Source organism: Saccostrea cucullata, unplaced genomic scaffold, assembly GCF_032062105.1.
Source record: "Saccostrea cucullata isolate Sc308-1 unplaced genomic scaffold, CSIRO_AGI_Scuc_v1 ctg6001, whole genome shotgun sequence".
NCBI lineage: Eukaryota > Metazoa > Mollusca > Bivalvia > Ostreida > Ostreidae > Saccostrea > Saccostrea cuccullata.
Window position 1 is genome coordinate 22175 of NW_026937515.1, and position 20806 is coordinate 42980.

The 20806-nt window shown below is 34.3% G+C and overlaps 1 protein-coding gene and 1 pseudogene across 1 annotated transcript; both read left to right on the forward strand.

Moving 5' to 3' along the window:
• Positions 1-2542: 2542 nt before the first annotated feature.
• LOC134248313 (uncharacterized protein DDB_G0279899-like) lies at positions 2543-10907 on the forward strand. Its single transcript, XM_062730722.1, has 4 exons — positions 2543-2650; positions 2785-2914; positions 9981-10003; positions 10110-10907. Exons 1-4 carry the CDS (start codon positions 2543-2545, stop codon positions 10905-10907), a joined length of 1059 nt encoding a protein of 352 aa, XP_062586706.1.
• A 4294-nt stretch (positions 10908-15201) lies between these two features.
• On the forward strand, positions 15202-19812 carry LOC134248314 (inverted formin-2-like; annotated as a pseudogene).
• Positions 19813-20806: the final 994 nt, after the last annotated feature.

The window sequence follows — 20806 nt, forward strand, 5'->3', positions numbered from 1 at the left end:
CAGACTCGGCATGATAATTCCTCAAATAATTTCTCCCAGGCATGTAATCATGGTAATTAAAGAGTACACTCTCCAGTTTGTTCATCTTCGATAAGACCCGACCATAACAGCTATCATATTACGATAGCTAAAGCATGCATGCCTGCATAGGGAGGCGACAAGTTAAAACAATAAAAGATAAGGGTGACAATAAAAGATAGGCTAATCACACATCGTGAGTTACCTTGCTTATTTTGAAAAGAGGGCCTGTCACTTCCATTCAACCATTGTAAATCATTTGTGCTCCACGTGGGTTTGTTGACAGTAATTTCACGCTGAATCGTCTTGTGTTAGATTATTACGCGAATGTAGTACTTATATATAAATTAACAATTGATAAAAGGAGTGACATACCTCTTTTCTTCTATTTTATACAAGATTATTGAAAAAATTAGTTCCTCAGTAGCTATGTACCTGTCATTAATTCTGAAATATAATTACCTACTTGAACTATTTTGTCCCTCGTAGTATTTCTAAAGATCGCGTCAGGATCCCGTGCTAATCAAATGTTGAACCCGATTTGTTTAACGTAATGTGTTCTCTCAAATGTGAAACGTATCAGGAGTACTAAAATAACTGTTCGTTCTATTATTAGGCTATTATTTTTATTGGACTTTTTTACATTAATCAAAATAAAGTTTTCAAGTAAATTACGCTTAACACACGCTTTTTGATATGATAATAACGATAAAGATTGGGAAAGGGGTCGAATATGATTTAGCGGGTTGTGTGCCCTTAGTTTAAGATACATCCGTTTGGAGTACCATGAAACGGGGCAAACATCTTGAGAGGTCGAAAGGTCAACAATGAAAATGCAAAAGGCGGCTTCCGCCTAAAAATTAAAAGGTGTAACAAAACATTTATTGTGTTTATACTGTGTTCTCGGGCAAAATGCGTTTTGTCGACCCTTGAACAGAACTGTCTTCCTTCGGCTTAACGGCCTCAGGCGGACAGTTTGGTTCTTGGGACCGACAAAACGTATGTTCCCCTAGAACTCGGTTAACAAATGTATGATACAGTCTGGGTTGAGGGCAACATTAATTTTGTTAGCCCCTGGGGGATGAAATATTGATCGGCGTAAGGGGGCTACATAATCAATGTTGCAAGAAAACACAGTCAATAACTGTTTAGATACATTAAATACGATACAGAATTAAAGTTTCATATTCTTTTTTGTGAAGAAGAATGTCAAAACAAGACACAAAAATACCGAAAATGGTCAGTATTTTTTAAAGATTACAATTAACATGATTAACGTCTATTCAATCCTAATTGTACGTTTTGTTTCTGGTTATAGAGGTGAAAATTGCCGAGGATGCAGCTCGCTTATCAGGGGACGTTCTGTTTGAGTCCCTCCTAACACTTTTCCCCACTGGTAAGTCCTAACACTGGTCCTCTAAGTGACCTGTAAAATTAAACTCAAAGTATGTTCGATGTCTGTAAGTCTTTAAATAATAATAAAATATGATATTCAGATGATATTCAGATATCAATTACATATAAATTAAGATATTCTATCCACATGTTGTAAACACGATGCGCCAAAACGTCAAAACACGTGAAAAAAATCTGCGTCGAAGTTCACCGTCAGTCAGCAACGTCACATCTTTATGACGTGATTTCTGTTTAAGTACACATACCATAAGGCACTTTTGTCATGGGTCCAATCATATGTTGTACAAACATACAACCTGACATGGCGTCAGAAGGTGTCTACGCTCGGGTTCAGGTGGACAGGTGTACCGATTGTAAAAAACCGCCCGTGTGTACATACTCGACATGTGACACAAAAATATGTAGAAAACATATAGATATCCATATCGATATGGTTCACAAGTTATCAGAGAACGATAATAAAAAATGTTCTCAACATGTGAGAAACCCATTACAATATTTCTGTAGAAGTTGTCGTCTGCCTCTATGTGATAAATGTGTTAAATTGACGGAGAAAATGCTGCCCAATGAAAAAAGTTAAAAACTCTCTTGGAATTTCTTACGGAAGCAATATCAAGTGAAAAAATGGAATTGACAAAGTGCATAAAACCATTTTAGCAAAAGATTTTGGACAACATAGAAAAACAATTAAGAGAATTAACTTCTGTCTATGACAAGATGAAAAAGGATATCAAAATTTTTGCATGGGGAAATTGATGTTGAATTGACATTTTGCATACCGTCTAGGACGACAAAAAAATGAAAGATAAAGAAGACTTACTAAATCAAAAGGAAGCTTATTGAGAAAAAATGACGACATTAGCTCACACTATTTCGCAAAATGAAAAGTTAATTGGCTTTTAAAATGTAAAAGAAGTGGTGGATTTTAGATCTAGCACTGAGAGCTTTTATTCGAATCCTTGCCAAGTGAAGCTGCAGTAACCCTCTTTCCCATCAAATCTGAATGATCCAGAAATTCAAAAAAAAAAGCTTTGGCACTTTTTGGAGAGGTTCACTATACTTCTGATGAAAGTGGTACTCCTGATTTAGAATTGGACAAGGGATTAAAATGCAACTACTGGATCAGCCAGGTGTTTTAAAAGTCAACATAGTGCAGGAATCCAATATAGCAATGGCCAGCTTTTATGAGCCGTGTTTATCTGTTGCAACCAAAACGGTGACATTTGCACAGCTGACTATAAAAGAAAGAAGTTATTGTTGTGAGTCAATTTGGTGCCTTTCTGTATTCTTATAATGAAAGCACGACAACAACATACATTTATACATTTACTCCGTGTAATATGGTTACAGATCACCTGTGCAATTACCGATTTCGAAAATAACAATATCCATCTTTTGGACAGACAAGGACAACTTCTTCGATATCTTATCCCAGATACGGGGGTCAGCCGTCCTAAAGCCATTGCTATTGACAGTGGCGGTAAAATGTGGATTGGAGAAGAGAAGAGCGGAATCATTAAAGTCCTGCAGTATTTTAAATAACGTATATCAAGTATACTAAACTGAATGACTATATGTAGCATTTTTTTAGTCGTTCCTTAACAAACTGGGATATTTTTTTTATATATACGATTTAAATGTTTGATACATTTTAATAAAGAGGAAACTCCGACATTTTATTTCATAATTGGAATAAATGATGTCTCAGATTGCTGTAATATTTCACAATCTAACGATGTTATTGTACAGTTTTTTATGTGTTTGTGTATGTAAGATATCTCCTGATTGCAACTTCTTAATAAAAAAATTTTCCACTGTGTATTAAGTATGAGACTTATGTGCCACCTTTCTTGCAAGATCTTTTAATTGATTTGACATTATTTCAAAATTTGTGAAGTAGAGTTCCAGTCATAGAGCTTTAAATTTCGTTAAATAAACCTGGTCATTCGCCATGTTATTTTCATATCAACATTTTAATTGTACATGTACACACAGCTGAGACAAGTTGATATTGAATAAAATGCTTTAACTTCTGTACCTTTTGGAGATCAAGTCTTAAAGCTTCCATCTATCTTTCTGAATGCCCAAGGGTACCAACTAATATTAGTATTTATATGAAGCAGAATTCATTCAAAACTTCTACATTGAAGGAGGAATATTTACTGTGACCCCCAATTACACTTAAATACTTGTATATATTCGGCGTTTTATCTATAAAGAGTATTCATATGTTTACTCACATTAATTCGATAAATCCATTTAAGCTAAAACAAAATGAGTATGGAACTTCTGTTTCATTGGATATTGTCCTATAGAAGGCGTTGATAATAACCTTTTAAAAAACTTACGGATGAACGTGATGACTTCCACTATTCCATAGTACTCCCTTTGTTTGGTAATAAACCATTATTACCAGTTTGTGGAGTTTACGTCTCCACAATAATAAGATGATTAGGTATGAACTGGCATGATCTGCGTATTGACTTCTGAAACAAAGCAATTTACTGACAAATAAGTTGATGTATCAATATTCTTGGTTAAAATCAACATTTCGCAAATTTTATGGTTCATATAATGAACTCGTCAGAAAGTACAATTTATCATTATGTCAAATGCTGACTAACATTTCTCTTACAAATTGTTAGGCCCGCCTAGGCCATTATTTTTATACTGAATTATCTATGGATTTTCCCGTTAACCCGATCTTGACAAGGAGCACACAACAGGTATGGCCAGTCGATGGCGAATGCTTACGCCTCAATGGCACATGATCCAACCTGTGATTTTTTTTTATTGAAGTCCGAATTTGCTCTGCTCTTGATTTGTACATATTTATTAATCCACATTAAAGTATAGTTATTAAATATAGATTTCTATGTCTAAAAATAGTGTCTAAGTTGCTACCAAATATCTCATTGATATCTCCATCACAAAAAGGTACGCCGAAACGTGATGCTATAAATGTCAGGAATGCGACAGCATTTTGTGACCTTCTGAAAATTTAATATTTTTTAAATATACCAAAATATATCTATAAATTACAGGGCGTGTCTATGTTTAAGATCTATATTTCTATCGTCAGAGGTTCAATTCATGTTCTTTTTAAAGATTCATGTTATATGATGAAAATACTTCTATTCATGCGAAGATGTATTCATTACCTAAAATGACCTATTTGTATAATTTAGTATTAAATTATTGACATTTTTATTATTAAAATCCTTTCTTATTCTTATTTTATGAATTCAGATGTTTTTTTTAATTTTTATTTATTTGGTGATTTTTACGAACGTTGAAAAACACACAAAAATTATCATAGAATTCAAGTAATCTTATCTCATAGAGTAGAATGTTTTTGTGAGTTATAATTTTTAAAACAATGTTCAATAAAATACGAGATATATCAGATGTCAACACAAGAATGTAAAATGGGGTCGCTTCAATTTAAACTTGTATGAAAACTTTTTATTAGGTTTATATTTGAATTGACTTAAATAATCCAAAAAATTAATTTAGGGGAAATTTATTGCTTCCTATATTTTTCATTCTAAAACTTTTTCAGACCAGAATTGAACAAAAAGGGTAAAATAACAACTTTTTTCCAATTAGGTATTCTATTGTCAATTTGTAATTTTTTAAAACTATGATGCATATGCAATATGATAAGACCACGAAACGTTAACTAGCAAGATTGGAAATATACACCTTACTTCATTTCTATTTGTTAAAATCAAAACTTTTAATGAAAGACAAAGAAATGAGCGGGTACAATTCGACGGGGACAGCCTGGAACACATTGGATTGAAATTCTAGTTTGAAATTCATTTTCAATCCACCTGAGCTGTTTTCAAAAGCAAAGTGTGAATGTATGTTCCAAAAGACAAATACTTATAATTCCCCAAAATCATACATTTTCCCCTTCATATATTTCTTTAAAACGCTGGACAGAAAATCCTGATTTATATATCATTTTCAAACTATACCATTATTGACATTATTTGTCTTCTGGGTCAAATAAGTTATATTGTGTTTTCTAGCGCAGCTGAGGTGGATTGAAAATGAATTTCAAATTAGAATTCCAATCCAATGTTTTCTCGGCCGTCCGCATCGAATAGTACCCGCCCATTTCATTGTCTATCATTAAATGTATTGATTGTAAAAAATATTAGGGTAAAATATGCAATGAGTATTTTTTTTTTAAATCCAGTTTGGTGGGGTTTTTTTTATTCGCCCATTATTTCGATTGGCTTTTGAGCAGGATAAGTGTTCGTTATCTTTAAATTCATTTGCGCCATTTTAATCCAACAAAATCATTTTTAAATATATTCAAGTAACAGCTTTTTAAAAAAGCTTGCCTGACTATTTCAATAAATATCGGCATTAGGAGTGATATACCTTTTGAGCAATACTTTTGTGGGTTTAAAATATGTCCTTACTTTTTATTTTGAGAACCTTGAGTAAATGAAACTAACTTGTAGAAGAAGCATCTCTATATTACATAGTAAACAGTTGTATTTCTGTGGCGGGTTTTCTGCAAATAGGAGTTGCCCTTGGTTCTAGCACTGGGGTGCGCTCAAATGGACAACAGATTGAATTTTGCGCGGAATGACGTCATCAAACTTTGGAAAATCAGAAGACAGTATTTGAATTTTGGTCACGTGACCCTATCCTGGAAGGCGGGAAAACCCCGACTTTTAAATCACACATGTTTAGCCCTGAAGTCAAGTGCAAAATTAAAAAGTTACCCGAAGGGTATCATGTAACATATCCATTTGATGGTCTCGACGAGAAGTCAGCCCGGAGGTGGTCCAAGGTCATTGAGTACAAAATTAAAAACGTTGCCGGAGGGGTATCGTGTGACCTATCAAACGGAAGGTGTCGACGAGTAAAGTTTAGCCCTGGGGCATTCCGGGGTCATTGAGTGCAAATAAAAAAAGTAACCTGAAGAGTTGAGTGTGACATATCAAATGAAAGGTCTCGACCAGTAGAGTTTAGCCCGGGTGTGTTCCGGGGTCATTGAGTGCAAAATCAAAAAGTTACCTAAAGTTATCTTGAGTTATATCAAATGAAAGATCTTGACGAGGAGAGTTTAGCCCGGGGGTGTTCCGGGATCATCAAGTGCAAATTCAAAAAAGTTACCCAAAGAGTATCGTGTGACCTATCAAATGGAAGGTGTCGACGAGTAAAGTTCAGCCCGGGGATGTTCCGGGGTCAATGAATCAAAATCCAAAAGTTACATGAAGTGTTGAGTGTAATATGTTAAATAAAAGGTCTCGACGAGTAAAGGTAAGCCTGGGGTTGATCAAAATAACACATTGTTTTTGTCCATATTTTATTGCAAGACATGAAAAGTAACATTTTCTACATGAATCTGTATACATTTAATTTCAATGTAAACGATGATAATTGCACAAAATTATGCAGACATATCATCAGCATTTATCCAAGAATTATACTTCTCTGGCCAATACAGCCATTTGACAAAATATTGCTTGTTTGGTCCTCTTCCACGGGTCTTGAGGATCTTTTCAATCTCAAACGTATCCTCGTCTCTAACGTCCACTTTTTGGAGTTCCGTTCGATAGAATGTCCCCGTAATGGCATCGTCATTGTAGTCCTTGAGTTTGTACACTTGAATACCGTTCCTCAGAAAACGTCGAAACACGATAAAAATTTCACTAGACCACTTTTGATCGTGTTCAATGTCAAAAATGGATGATATTTTTAGGTCACCTGACTCACTCAGATGACCTATTGCTATCCGTATTCGTCCGTCGTCGTTCGTCGTGTGTAATGCGTCGTGAGTCGTGTGTTAACATTTAAACATTTTCAGCTTCTTCTCTGAAACCACTGAACCGATATCAACCAAATTTGGTATACAGCATTAATGGGTGAAGGGAAATGAAATTTGTAAATTTTATGGTCCCTGCCCTCCTGGGTCCTGAGGGGTGGGGCCAAAACCACAAAAATTGATGCAATCTTTAAAAATCTTCTTCTTTACTCCTGGACATCAAGCAGTCAAACTGTTGGTATGAATGTAATGAGCATTGAGTCCTCTACCAAAATTTATGGGGTAATTCATGGGGTTCTAGTGCTAGGGCGGGGCTATTATAGATTATATAGTGAAAATGCATTATTTCTTTGAAAACCTTCTTCGTTGCTCCTGGGTATTAAATAAATTAGATAAATACATGGTTATGATGAGCAAGAGTGCCTCTTCCAAAATTGTGAATTTTAATGGCCCAGGGGTCAGGGGTTTTGGTGGTAGGGCGGGGCTCTATTGATGATATAATGTATAAAAAATTAATTCTCTAAAAATCTTCTTCTTTGCTCCTGGGTATTAAATAAATTAACAAAGTACATAGTTATGACAAGTAAGAGTGCCTCTTTCAAAATTATGAATTTTATGGCCCCAGGGTCAGGGGTACTGGTGTTAGGACGGGGCTCTATTGATTATATAGTGAAAATCCATTAATTCTTTTAGAATCTTTTTCTCTGTTCCTGGGTATTAAGTAAATTAACAAAGTATATAGTTATGAAGAGCAACAGTGCTTCTTCCAAATTGTGAATTTTATGGCCCCAGGGTCAGGGGTTCTGGTGTAAGGACGGGGCTCTATTGATTATATAGTGAAAAAATTAATTCTCTGAAAATCTTCTTCTCTGCTCCTGTGTATTAAATAAACTAACAAACTACATAGTTATGATGAGCAAGAGTGCTTCATCTAAATTGTATGTTTAGTAAACTAAGTACATAGTTAAGAGGAGCAAGAGTGCCACTGTCAAAATTGTGAATTTTATGGCCCCAGGGTCAGGGATTCTGGTGTTAGGACGGGCCTATATTGATTATAAAGTGAAAATGCACCAATTCTTCCGAAATCTTCTGCTCCTGGGTATTAAATAAACTAACTAAGTACATAGTTATGATGAGTAAGAGTGCCTCTTTCAAAATTGTGAATTTTATGGTCCCAGTGTCAGGGGTTCTGGTGTTAGAGAGGGGCTTTATTGATTATATAGTGAACATGCATTAATTCTTTGAAAATCTTCTCTGCTCCTTGGTATTAAATTATCTAACTTAGTATATAATTTTAGTGAACAACCAAATTTGTGAATTTCATGGTCCCTTTGTAAGGGGTTGCGCCATTTAGTGTGAGGAGGGGGGGGGGGGCTTTTGATTATATAGTGAAAATACATTAATTCTTTGAATATATTTTCCTCAGCTCCAGGGTATTATGCCAATGATCTAAGTATATATATTTTTATAATGAAAAAAAGGTGCATCTAGCAAAATTTTTAATTTAATGCCCCCTGGCTCAGGAGGAGGGGGGGGGGTACATGGTCTGAAAATAAATTAATGCTTTGAAATCTGCTCTTTGGTATTATTCAACAATTTATGATGAAATAAAATTCATGATAAAATTTCCAATATTTGAAATATGTGGCCCCGGGGTCAGTGGTTCCTTTGGGATTGGTTGCATAACTGGTTTAAAGAGGAAGTGTACTTTTTCTTTGTTACTCTGATCTACCTCTGGGTATTTAGTAGCTAGAGTAAGAATGTTAAGTGTATAATTATTATACCCCCGCTTGAAAAGCGGGAGAGTATATAGTAATCGTTAATTCCGTCCGTCTGTACGTCTGTCCGTCTGTTACGCTTTAGGGTTCCCATCTCTTATTCACTAACTCCTCTTATACCACTGAGTGAAATTTAATGAAACTTTCACAGAATCTTTATTACATATTGCCATTGTGCACCTCCTATTTTACTTTTTGATCTGACACATATTTTTGGTGTCCCGGCCAAGGCAATACATGGACTTTGTCATCAGTTATAACGATATGGGAGGCGGGGGGTATTATTTAGTGAGCTCATTGCTCACAGTACCTCTAGTTACAATGGTGGTCTTTAAAAATTGTGAATTTCATGGCCTCTGGTTTAAAACAGGACCAAATTTAGTTGTTCGAAAGTTGTTACATGATACTAATGTGATCTATAAGGCCCGTGGGTCTCTTGTCGAAATTCGCACTTTATCACCCACTTTGAACTTGTAGGTACGCGCACTTCTTCTTCGTTGTATGATCTTACCAGTTCAGGTTCAGTGTCAATGGAGAAATACCGGGGTAAATCGACAAACGGCCCACTTTTCTGTGTGCAATAAATATACAATTTCTTCAATGGATGGCGCTGTAGCTCTCTGGTGTATCTTTTTTTTGGGAGAGCTACAGTTCTGCAGCTATTTTAGAAAGGGATGCTGATAAATTATTAATCTAGATTTAAACACCAAGCTACATTTCAAATTACCGATTATCATGATCAGTAAAGATTTCATACCGTATAAGTGGAAATTTTAGCGAGACGCAAATAAATTGGTATTTCATTTTTAGCGAGATGTAATTTTAGCGATTTCAAAATGCTCACTAATTAAGCAATTGCAAATGAAACGCAATTAATTTTTTAGCAATATTCAATTTAGCCAAAATTAAATTCTCGCTAAAAATTCTGCTAATACGGTATCTAGATAACATTTTCACGGACTTTCTTATTCATTCAGATTCATCCCGTCATCTGCTGAAGGTATGTACAAATTAGTAAAGTTCTTTTAGAGTCAACTTTACTTAAAATGTTTGATAATTGAAACAATATACATATGTATAATTATTTTCTTCAAATTCTTATACAGGACATTTATCACAATATGAGCAGGAATATAGGACTAGGGGCTCAGGCTGCCATGAACACTTGCGCCGACTGCAGTGAACCTTCTGTGTGTACATGTTCTTTATGTAACACCAAAATATGCAGACATCATTTGATTACCCACATGGACACAGTTCACTTCCTAGCTGATAATGATTCAGACAAAACAAAATGTTCTGTTCATTCCAAATATTTCCTGAAAACTTTCTGTAGAACTTGTCGTCTGCCACTTTGTGATGTCTGTGTGACAGATGGTGGCCATGTTTTTCACGAAAAAATTGACCTCGATGCTATCTTGGAATTTTTCAATGAAGTGATTTCCGATGAAAATCAAGAGTTAATAAGTTACATAAGGCCCTTTTATCAGAAGATACTTGACATCACAAACGAAAGGAAAAAAGGAGTTCCGTCTAACTATAAAAATGTGAAACATGAAATCAAACAGTTCGCTGAATCCTTACACAAAGAAATTGAGAGTGTAGTTCAGATATTGTATGCTGAAATGGATGAGAAAGAAAAGACTGAAACGAAACAATTGCAGGAACAGGATGATATTTATTCATTGAGAATAAGCAAAGTGGATGAAACTGTTTTACAAAACAGGCAATTAATGAGTTCCAACAATCCAATCGAATTAACGAAATTTAGCTCCAGTCTGGCTTATTTCCACGTAAATCCGAGTCAAGTTAAAGAAGAGTTGCCTAAGTTCTCTCCTATAACAAACAAAGAAGAAATTAAAGAAAAGTTATTTGGACTTTTTGGAGAGTTTTGTTCGATGTGACCGACAAACATGTGTCTGATTTAAAAGTGGAGAACGACGTCAATGCAGCAAAAGTGCAGCTTTTGGAGCAGCCAGGAGTTTTAGATATTCTCGAAAACGAATTTCCTCCTGATGCAAATAAAAATAAGTTGATTAATTTGTGTTGCATAGATTCCAAGAAAAGTTTGGTCGGCGGAAATGATTGTTTTCTTCACGTAATAGAGCTATATGACGAAGACAAAAGAGATCCAAAAAATTCAGTTAAAATGCGAAGGGGTTTATTTTGATCTCTCGTCAAAAGACGTGCTCTTTTATACAAGTAAAATGGACAAGACCGTGAAAAGACTAAAATCCCTTCATTCCTCAGGAAAAAATAATTTGTGACATGCAAAGCACATCCATGTTAGATGTGACATGCAGATCACATCCTTGCCATACAACTTCTGTTACATTAACCAATCAAACAAGGCGTGAATCTAAGAATTTTCACAATTTACCAAAATTAATCCTACCGGAAACCTCCAAATTAGTTGTCGAATTCAATACATAAAAACAATTATTATTCTAAAAAAAATTGTGCTGATTGTAAATACGGAAGATTAAGAAAAATTTAATTAATGAATACCTGTAAAATCTCATCTTTTAGGGGTTTGTGAGAAAAAAAGAAAATACGTGGTAAATTTATTATTTGTAAATGAGAAGCGTGAGTTTACAGTTTACAATTTCACCATGTGTTGCAGGACAATTTGTTCTTCAATATATTTTCACTTTTTCCAGCATCGATAGACATCATTTAAGCTTAACTTCTGGTCAAAATCTCAAAATATTCAAAAATTGTCGAGCTCCTTTAGATGGACGTGCAGAAGACATGAAACCAACATAAATTGAGTTTCCGGATGTGAATAACAATGCATAAAATAGCTCATATATAACTTGTATAAGTTCGTAAGAAAAAAAATTTTTAGTAAATATTGTTTTGGATACATTAATTACATATGACAAAACGATGTCTATTTTGATAGAACATCGGCATTATCACAAAATATGACAAAAGTAAATGATATCAGCATCCTCATCCTCGCAAGCCAGGGGTCCTGCCTGTTGACTCAGGACCTTCTATGGCTTGTGAGGATGAAGATGCTGCTATAATCTTATATACACGAATTTATTTACTTCGTTTCATTTTAATTTACTTTTATTTTTACTTCGTTTGATCACATTGAAAATTAAATTAAGATATGAGCCATGCATGGTACATGTATTTCTTTTGGAATATTTCCTATTTATTCGTTGTGAAAATTCTTTATGAATTCTAAAATCATTTAATTTTTGCGGCCGTTTTGACGCTTAATTAGCATCAATTTAAATTTGTAAATTTTGTATCACTTTAAAAGGGATCATTTTTCAATGGGGGTCAATTTTAAAAGGACTCGCATTTAAAATAATGACCCCTAGGGCTCTTTTTCTACAAAATAATTTTTCCACAGCGGGGGTCATTTTTGTCGTTGAAAAATGACCCTCCGCCAGTCATTATTCGATGGGGGTCATTATATACGCATATAATATAATTGTAAACCCAATAGCTGGATAATGTGACTGATACTTTATGGACTACTTGCCGATGAAGACCAGTTTTGGTGAGCACCAATTACCACTGGTCTACGACCAACGGCCGAGGAATGTGAATTCGGTATATATTAATAGGTTTAATATTCATATGTCGGAATATCATCACCCAATCATCGATTTTCGAGCTACAGATTGATTTCAATTAACCAGACCAAAAATTTGGAAACCCCTTTTTATTAAACGACTGACGACCGACTTTATAAACTGACCGCCGATGATTGGACGATAATCGAAGGTTTGTCGACGGATTGCTTCAATTGAAGAAATCGACAACCGACCAGAAAAATTATAACTTGGACCGATAGACAAAAGAATTAGTCGACCGACGAAAAAAAAGAGGTCAAAATTGGGCAAGAAAACGGTCGATGAACTGCTGAACGTCACCCGAAGAATCACATTTTTGCTTCAAATCCGTTGGCCGTTAGTCGTTTTTGGTAATGTGACTATATTTATAATGTCCTAATCAATACATTCTACCTAGTCTACACAACTTTTAACATCATTCAAAATATACATGTATTTATATCATTGAATAACTTTCCTCTTTTATTTCCAAGAAAACTTTTCTCATTATTTTTTTCCTTAATATTTTAACAGTCCTATTTAAAACATGCCGAATACTTGTTAACCATTGAAAAAAACAGGGCACCCCACTTTTCTGTCAATTAGCTATACTCAGTCAAATATTCAAATGTGAAAAAAAATGGAAGACGGTTATAATGGGAAATTCTTTAAAATCTATAAGTAATAGTTGCCATTTTACGATTTTCAATATGTGTTTAAAATATAAAAATATGCATATACATACGTAAATCTAAAGCTATTTTATTGCATTTTTAATTGCGTGTTCGTCTATTGTTGGTCAAAGAGAACATAAAGAAGAATAAGACAATGAGGTTCAAACACTCTGTTAGAAAGGGGTCATTTTTCAACTGGTCTCAATGTTTTAGGACGATAAAATGATCCCTAGGCCTACAATTTTTTTTCAAGGATGGAGGGGGGGGGTCATTTTTTTCCTTGAAAAATGACCACGGTCATTATTCTATGGGGGTCATTATTTGTTTTAACACAGGCATTGGGAGAGTCCCATTCAAGGTCCAATGCAAGCATTGAAACTCTCTTCAACTTCCAATGCAGGCATTGAATTCCCATTCAAGGACCAATATAGGCATTGGGAGACTCCCATTCAAAGACCAATGTAAGCACTGAACTCTCATTCAAGTACCAATGTAGACATTGAAACTCTCATTCAAGTAGCAAATGAGGCATTGAAACTCTCATTCAAGGTCCAATGCAGGCATTGAATTCCAAGTCAAGGACCAATGTAGGCATTGGGAGACTATCATTCAAGGTCCAATGCAGGCATTGAATTCTCATTCAAGGACAAAAGCATTGTAACTCTAATTCAAGGACCAATATAATCATTGGGAGACTCATTCAAGGTCCAGTGTAGGCATTGAACTCCCATTCAAGGACCAATGTAGGCATTAGGAGATTAAGGACCAATGCAAGGGTAGATAAGTGTGAATCCTCTGTATTTGGAAAACAGAACAAATAACATGAAATATATTTTTAACAGTATAAAATTATTTTTACAAAATTGAGAGACTTCGTAGTAAATGTACACATTAAGAGGTCCCGACCCTCTGCTATCAAATTTCACTCAGAAAATTTAATATTTCTAATGTTGATTTTCATGAACAACAATAACATAAGAGTCACATGGAAAATAGTTTGATGTAAGAAGCGCAGCTTATTTTTTCAGAAATGATTTTTATATCAGATCATGATATGAAGAAATTTCACCATAGAGAACAGAACCAGTAACGATTTATTATCATAACATTTAATTTGAAATATGAGGTGTATATGAAAATAAATTTTAGTATAATACCTATTAAAATCATGTCAGAAAACATCAGGAAGCGATGCTTCCTAAGTCAGAAAATTACAATGTTGTATGTGGTTGTAATAAAAAAAAACACATCTGTGAGGAAGAGTTATCTTTCTTCTAAAGATTTCTTCATATGAAAAAAAAAATGTCATACTTATAAAAATTCTGTATTAAGTACTTGAAACATTAAACCATTATTAAAATGGTCTTTTAAAAATACAACTTATTCAATTTAAAGTGCTTTTGAAGTAGGATTTAAATGTTTTATTGTTAAATATAATAAAACAATTAGTAAGAGATTGGCAAAAGAAATAGAAAGTAATGTTTCCAGCACAGGTTAGATTTCATCTAATTGACTACTCAGAGGTCTAAATTAGGAAACTCTGATTAAGAAAACTGTGAGTAGTATTTATATTTTGTACTCTGACTGTCTCTGATAGTTATCTGTCAAATCAGAGGGTCGGTACCCCTTAAGATACGAAATCAACAAAAGCGATCAAAAAAGATCCAAAACATAGCGTTAAGTGAAGTCATCCTTTAATTTGCCAGAAGAGAAATCACATTTCAGTTTAGAACCCACTGCGCTTTTATTATCAAAAACGGTGATAAGTATCGACAATGGGCTGGACATAAATATGTCCCTGCATAGCAGGTGGGTTCGAATCCTGGAGACCAGTCCTTCCGTATGATACCATACAAACCAAGGTCCTGTGTCACAGGTGTTGGCACACTCACTGCTCAATGACCCTAGAGTCAAATACAAGGCTAAATGTGAAGCTCTTCACCGCAAATATGAGTAAAAAGGAAAATCAAATAGAAAGACGTAAAGGGTGGGTTAATATCCCTGATTTGAATTGTTTCAATTGACATTTAAGTATAATTAATCGTTATCTTTAAATTTATATTTCATTTCATTTTGTGTAATTGAACAAGAAATGTTTTGAAACGTGCAGCAGTATGAAAAAAAGGAATTTGAAATCTCTCCTTTGAAAGAAAAAGGAAAATGGTTATCTGTAGTGAGTGGCACCATCTCTCCCACCACCTGGTGTGAGCGCACCTCAACCACCACCACCTCCCCCTGGTGGTATCCCACCTCCTCCTGCACCACCTGGTATTGGAGGAGCACCTCCACCACCACCTCCTCCTGGTGGCATACCTTTACCACCTGGTGCTCCTCCAACATTAGGTGGTGCCATAAAAGTTGCTGAGTCTCTACCACCACCTATAAGTACACCGGAGTCACATTGTAAACTCAAACACATCATGTGGAATATGTTACCAAACGCTGCATTCAAAAGTAAGTTCAAAGGATTAATAAGAGTTCTATCTGAAATTAAATACATTGACATTGAATTAACACATATTTCTTCTATATGAAAAAACATCATTACAGACATAACATTACATTTAAAAATATATAATTATGCTCACCGAAAGTTATTAAATCATGATGATTATTTTGGTGTCCGACAGAGGAAAGTATTTGGGGTAACGTGCTGAAAATGAAAGACAAAATAAAAGTTGATTATGCTGAACTGGAAAGATTGTTCGGCAACAAAGAAGTAGCCCTTATGAGATCATAGCTGCAAGTAGATTAGAACAAGTCACTTGTAAAGCGACTGTCTTCTTCAAATGAAGTAAGTTGGGATCTTCCTTAAGTTTCTAATTAAGACAATAAATTATGTACGTTGTTTATTAGAACGGTTTTTAAAATCATGACAAAAGATTAGATAAAATAAAAATAAATTGTTATCTGTCTTTGCAGGTTTCGCTTTTGGATCCAAAGAAAAGTATGAATGTCAACATCTTCCTAATCAATTCAGGAAATCTATAGAAGTTATCGTTGAGTTACTTGAATCTGGCGATCCTAGAGCCTTTGGAGTCGAAAAGCTGGAACAACTTGAGAAAGTTCTTCCCCAGACGGACGAGGTTATAAAAATCACAAATTTAAAATAATATAGGTGTAGTATCTTTGTTACATTTAATTAAAAGTGCAAGGAAGCAAAATAAATATAAATGCCTTTCTTTCTAAAAAAAAAAAAAAAACCAGATTGAGTTATTTCAACACTACGATGGAGACGTAGAAAAACTGGGAGAAGCTGAGAAATTTTACTATTATCTGATACAAATTTCAAATTTTAATTTTCGAATTGAAGCCATGATTCTTAAGGGCGACTTCAATGCACAGCTAGGAGCCATAAGGCCTAACTTTCAGGTTCTTCATACAATAAGCCGAAGACTGTTTGATAACCATGCACTCAAGACGTTCCTGAGATACGTTTTACACACTGGGAATTTTTTAAACAAGGCAATTTGTAATTCTAATGTACTTTTATATACCGTAAATCTGGAAATTTTTACGTCGATTTTATTTTGCGAATTCAGGTCAAAATGGTGTTGATTAATTTTTATGTTTCAAAATTTTGCGAATGACCGCTGCTTTGTTATCATTGTCTTATTGGTGATTTATTTTTAAGAAAAATATTTTTGCGAATGCAATGCACTCGCAAATTTGCTAAAAATTTATCTACAGCAAAAATTTCCAGATTTACGGTACCTTATAAACTCTGGTCTTCTTATCACATACTTATCTCTTTTGGTTCAACTAGAAATGTGCTCTTTTATATCATCACAACGACTCTAAAATATCTCCTAATCAAAAAAAAAAAAAAAAAACAGAAAAAACGTATAAGGCGCCGTTTTGGTATTTACTGGCAAAAGGTGATATCATTATTCGAATAGGTGATATTACTTATTCGAATTTTTGATATCACCTATTTATTTCATGTTGGTGATATCACCTATTTGAATAGGTTAAATCACTTTTTCGAATAGGTGATATCACATATTCGAATTGGTGATATCACTTATTGGAAATGAATAGGAGATATCACCCATTTGAATTTCTTAAAATAATAATGAATGCTCCCTATATAAGATACAGATTACTACTGGAACCAAGAAAGTTCGGGTTACGTAGTTTTCATGCATTTTTCACGATTTTTCTTATAGTATACATGACATATAAGTGAAATAAATTAATTTGTGAGCAAAACAAACTCTACAATTTCTATCGGGGTTGCTTAAAATTAAATGCTAAACTGTAATCCATTGTCTTCTAGAATGATGAGTTATAAAGCAAAAGTGAAAGCAAGATATAGGGGCCTATAGTCTTGGGAGCCGTTGTTATTTCATAAACAATTTGAGTAGGTGACATCACCTATTCAAAATGATATAGTGAAATGGTGATTTTCGAATAGGTGATATCACCTATTTAAATTAAATAGGTGATATCACTTATTCGAGTAAGTGATATCACCTATTCAAATAAGTGATAATCACCTTTTCGAATAGATTTAAAGCAATATGAGCTGCATTTTTGACATCGGAAATCTTTATAGCAAATTTGTGATTAACTAATTCAATGACAAACAAATAAATTATTTATAAACTTCTGTTGTTCATATTCGTGAGGGAAATTTTTTATTAGCTTTGATTGAAGCAAAATTGAATTATTGTCGTCCTGTACAATAACGATTTCTTATATAAAAATGTATGTTCGGTTGTACAGAAATATTTCTCTGAAACATTTTTAAACTTAATTTTGGACCTATTGGTCATAAGGGTTTAAATTACATACAAATTAATCATAATAGCAGGTTTAACCAGCGAAATAATATTTTCGAAGATACAGCTCATATTGCTTTAAATCAAATAGGTATCACATATTTCGAATAGGTGATATCACTTATTCAAAATCTGAATAGGTGATATCACTTACATTGTAATTGAATAGGTGATATCACCATTTGAATAGGTGATATCACTTTTTGGCAGTAATACCAAAACGGCGCCTCATAAGACGTTTAGAAATAAAGTATTGTCTTTTTATGTTAGGGAAGTGGTTCTGGTAATGCACTTGCTATTCGAGTAAGTTCTCTTGAGAAGTTAATCAACACCAAATCAAGTTCCTCCAAAAGAACTCTCCTCCACTATCTGGTGGAAACTGCAGAGGAAAAGGACCCAGAAGCTCTCAGCTTTGTGGATACATTACTGGAACCTCTGCAGAAAGCGGCAAGGTTAAAGTCCTTGATTAATTTAATGTAAATGAAGAAAAATTAAACGAAGTAGTATTGATGAACATTGTCATTTTTTCTTTACTTACCCGATTTGTTTTTTTTTTTTCTTTTCTTTGAAAAGAAATATATTCCAATAAATAATGGTATTTCTGCCAAAATAAAAAAAACTTATGGGGGAAAGCGAGTAATGCTGAATGTACATTTTTAATTACGTATACATTGAAGGTTTACAATGGAGGGAATCACCACTGAATTTAACCAACTAAAAAAACTGGTTCATAGACTCAAACGAGAATGTGAACATGTGGAAGACGATGTGAAAGCACAGTTTGCTGAATTTTTAGAGGTAAGATGTCTTCAGAAACATTTTCATTACAAAATAAACATTATTCACTGTTCTTCAAAACACAGATAGTCCATTTTACTTTACAGGAAGCTGATGCCGATCTAGAGGAGACTGAAGACGTCATAGAGAGGATACGTAAGCAGTTCTGTCGTCTGGCACAGCACTTCTGTGAGAACGAGAAAACCTTCAACTTGGATGAATTCCTGAGCACCTTCAGACAATTTTGCGAGAAAATCAAAGCATGCCAACAGGTAATATCTAATTCCAAGTCAAACTTCTCTGATAATTATTACATTCATGTAATATCATGTTAATATTTATATAGCAGAAAGAGAGTAAACACTTTTAACAAAATAAGGTTATGGATTATTTACAGGAACTGGAATCTCAGCGGCAACAAGAGGAGTCGGCAGAAAGACGGAGACGGGCACAAGAAGGAACGTCCGATAAACGCAAAGGTTTGTACTCGCATCACCAAAATAATTCAATCTCATGTATTATACAAGGTTGTTACAATCCCTACATATTCTAGAAATTTAATCAGGTATTTTTCTTTTCATCTTGTCATCCTTGTGCATCTTTTTTAGTTTCCTTTAATGCCTCTGCTAAAGCAGAAGACAGGAAGATCGTTGACAACATAGTCGATGAGATACGCCGTGGTAAGGTGTTACGGAGACTATCTCTGAGGAAGAAGACGTCTAATAATGTCACAGGAAGGGTGGGTGGACTGTGAACTGTGATATCAAAAAATAAGCGGACTGTGATGGGACACAGGGAGGAGCAATTGGAGAGAGCAAGAGGAAATTACTAATATCAATTTCTAGACCAGGGAGAGAGAAAGAGAAGTGAGAGAGAGAAAGAATAAGAGAGAAAGAGGGACTACATTTGCGTGCTTGTGTTTTTCCGTGTATTTATTTCTGTTTCGATTTCCATTTAATTTGGAAATTTAATGCTGAATAAAAAAAATTTAAAATGTTACATTTTATTGACTGTAAATCAAGTATTTATAAGTACATATAATATGAAAAGGAAATTTTACTCGAACACTTCAAGTATAGCAAAAGTAAAAAGTACTAGTTTTGCTCTTGATAATAAGTATTTTATCACTTAAATAAACATAGTTTCCAGATAAGATAAATAGGATGAAATGCTTGATAAAGACAAGATGTGTTGGTGAATCTCTGAAATCATGGGGGCAACTCAGAGTACAGTCAAACTTCAAGGTCAAGAGATTAAAAATTATGGTACATTGAAAAGGCATTTTCACAATAAATACACCTGTGAAATATAAATGCTAACTGTTCAATGTTATGACCAAAGTTAAAAAAGCACATATAGGCCATCCTCCATTGACCAAGGTCAAACGGTCAAAACAAAATGAGCCTAAAAGAATTTGCCACAGAAGTATTCATAAGAATTATGAAAGCCAGTCAAAAGTAATACCAAAGATATAGTTTTTCAAAAGAAGGTCAAACTCCAAGGAATCCAAGGAAAGCTAAATAAGGAATGGAAGCTAAAGAAGGACAGGTCTCTTCACAAGCTAAGCATTACACATGTTAAATAAAACAACCATAGTTGTTTCAAAGTTATGCCACGCTTAACGGTTTTCAAAAGTAGGTCAAACTAGAAAGTCAAGGTCAAAGGATCAACACATATGTTTATACCCCATATGGAGGACTTGTCATAAAATACGCAATAACATAGAGACCTTTGACACCAATAATATAATTCATTCGAAAGATCGGTAAAATTTTATTTTGCAATAATAGACCCAACTCTGAGGTCAAGGCCAAGAGGTTAAATAAGAAGGACTACACGTGTGGAACATGATACCCTAAGCTCTAAGAAATCAAATGTTATGGGGAAGGTCAAATTTTTAAGGAATCACTGTCTAGTTAGGAGAGTATGCCAGGGCATCAACAATAGTGGGAAACATGGGGTAATTTGCATAACGGGCGAAGCCCGTTATGCT